Here is a 2,095-nt window from a genome sequence, read left to right on the forward strand (position 1 = left end):
CTAAAGGGATAACCAACCTTACTGTTGTCTAAAGGGATAACCAACCTTACTGTGGTCTAAAGGGATAACCAACCTTATTGTGGTCTAAAGCGATAACCAACCGTATTGTGCTCTAAAGGGATAACCATGGGAAATGATTTACTACTGCCCTTATTCTACTCTACGCTTACCTTAGATGGTGAGGCATGACAGACCATTTTCATTACCAGCACCTCTATCATGGACAGAGTTACACTCATAGGTTGGAGGACGATTACAGGTATACTAGGAGCAGGATGCAAAAATGACTATGTCATCAGATCATAATATGGGTACAAACCTTTCCTAAAACCTGACACAATTTTTACTAAAAATGAGGTCCTCAACTTTGCCAACTCTTGGCAACTTTATGTTCATCGGTTTGTGGGTATCATTGGTTTTCATTGGCACACATCAACCTACCAGTGTGAGCCAACCCGCTTCAAAAAAACATTTTGTTGAGGTAGACCATGTGTATCCAATGCCTGCCATCTGTTCAATAAAATATTTGAGCTTATGGTGCTACAAAGGGTCGTTCCACAACACAGGTGCTGGTGAATACCTCCAGGCCTTCTAGGAAATGCAAAGAGGTCGAAACGGTATTCAACATAAAGGCGTCTCTCGCAGTAAATATCATAGCATTTTATCTGTACTGGCTGTTTTCCTCTAGGCTACTATTTTTAGTAAGAACGCCTCGTGTGGAACTAGAACACATTCCAAGACCACCATGAGAGCGCAAAGTCTGTCCCCTCATTTTCTAGGATGCCATGCAAACGAGGGAGGCGCTGACATTTCAGAATTTATCGGGAGAGAAGCTGAATATTTTAAAACTGGAACAATACTTATCGAGCTCGACACGCGATCCTGGGTCCCGATGGGCACCAGGATGATCGGCCTTAACGCACAGGGCTAGGATGCTTCAGGTTAGCTAACATACCAATGAGGTTATCAGATACGAATCCCACCCCCCCAAACAAAGATAGTCCCTTTTTTTTTCAAAACAGACACCACTAATAGAAAAATGACATGACAAACACAATGTTTAGGGTTATACAAAATATACCAACGTCATTAACATCTCTGGGGCCATGTTGGATCACTGGGTATCCCCCTCTGTCACCGTGTACGCGCCCTCGCTCTCGTTCTCCCGTTTCCATAGTGCTATAGCCGTGTGACTGTCAGCGCGCAGGCGGGCGAACTGTGGCGCAAGAGAACATCCATTAACGCGGAACCAAGAGGAACATTATAGTAATGTTCGCCAGCGGCAAAGCCTTGTCCACGGGAGACACGGTAAACAAAACACCCCTTTTGTACATCCAAGGTCACGGTACGGCACGAAGAGGCAGTGATACTGGCGGAGTGTTCGGCAGGCAGGTTGCGGTCAGCCAGAGCCCTATCGGCGCAGGGGGATAGTCCATGCATCCACCATCATTAAGAGGGGGAAAAACGACATAAAACGATTATCATCAACACCTCCTCTTCCGACTCCCACTTATGATAGCCGAGACCATGATTTTAAAGGCGCTTACGGAAGCAGGATCATCCTCACCGTCATCATCTTCATCATCATCAGAATCTGTACCGTTAAAAAATCACTCCTTTCGACCCGCGCGGATCACGGCTCTCCTGACTCACCGACCCCTTCCGAAAACTGTATGATATATGTAGAGTACGGGTCCGGTCATGAACGGTTATCACGGTAACGTGGGAGGCTGCCACTGCATCCTTCCTCTCGCGTAGCACACTGAGCTGGAGTCGGGGCGGCGCTTAGAACGTGCAGTAAAAACCTAGCCATACAGTGAGAGAACCCAACCGTCAATCACAAATGGAGGTGTGTGTAATTGTGCGTGTGTGGCTTGGTATGTGTGTGCATGCATGCAGTCCATGTAGTGTAAGTTTTGGAGAGCTCAGAGCTCCTGTAAGAGCCCCAAAAATCATACTACATGCACCGCATAGAGGTACAGCAGGGTCATGCCACTCAGTTAAATCATTAAATCATTGCCTGATAGCGTCTTTATCTGGAATATCTGGATGTTGGGATGTTATCATATTGTTGGTCATTTTGTAGATGCTCTCT

The 2,095-nt window shown here is 46.2% G+C and overlaps 1 protein-coding gene across 5 annotated transcripts in view; it reads right to left on the bottom strand.

The window, feature by feature from the left end:
- Nucleotides 1-1,698, bottom strand: part of arhgef9a (Cdc42 guanine nucleotide exchange factor (GEF) 9a) — a 26,810-nt gene extending 25,112 nt beyond the window's left edge. For 2 of the 5 annotated variants that reach the window (XM_062536014.1, XM_062536011.1), the window contains exon 1: nt 1,086-1,698. In XM_062536014.1, the coding sequence (XP_062391998.1) occupies nt 1,086-1,175 (90 nt within the window). In that variant the 5' untranslated portion in view covers nt 1,176-1,698. Of the gene's footprint in view, nt 1-1,081 lie in introns of all 5 variants that reach the window. The other 3 variants (XM_062536013.1, XM_062536015.1, XM_062536012.1) reach the window with 3 other exon arrangements.
- Between the last annotated feature and the right edge of the window lie 397 nt (nt 1,699-2,095).

Source organism: Sardina pilchardus, chromosome 5 (assembly GCF_963854185.1).
Source record: "Sardina pilchardus chromosome 5, fSarPil1.1, whole genome shotgun sequence".
In the NCBI taxonomy this organism is placed as follows: Eukaryota; Metazoa; Chordata; class Actinopteri; order Clupeiformes; family Clupeidae; genus Sardina; species Sardina pilchardus.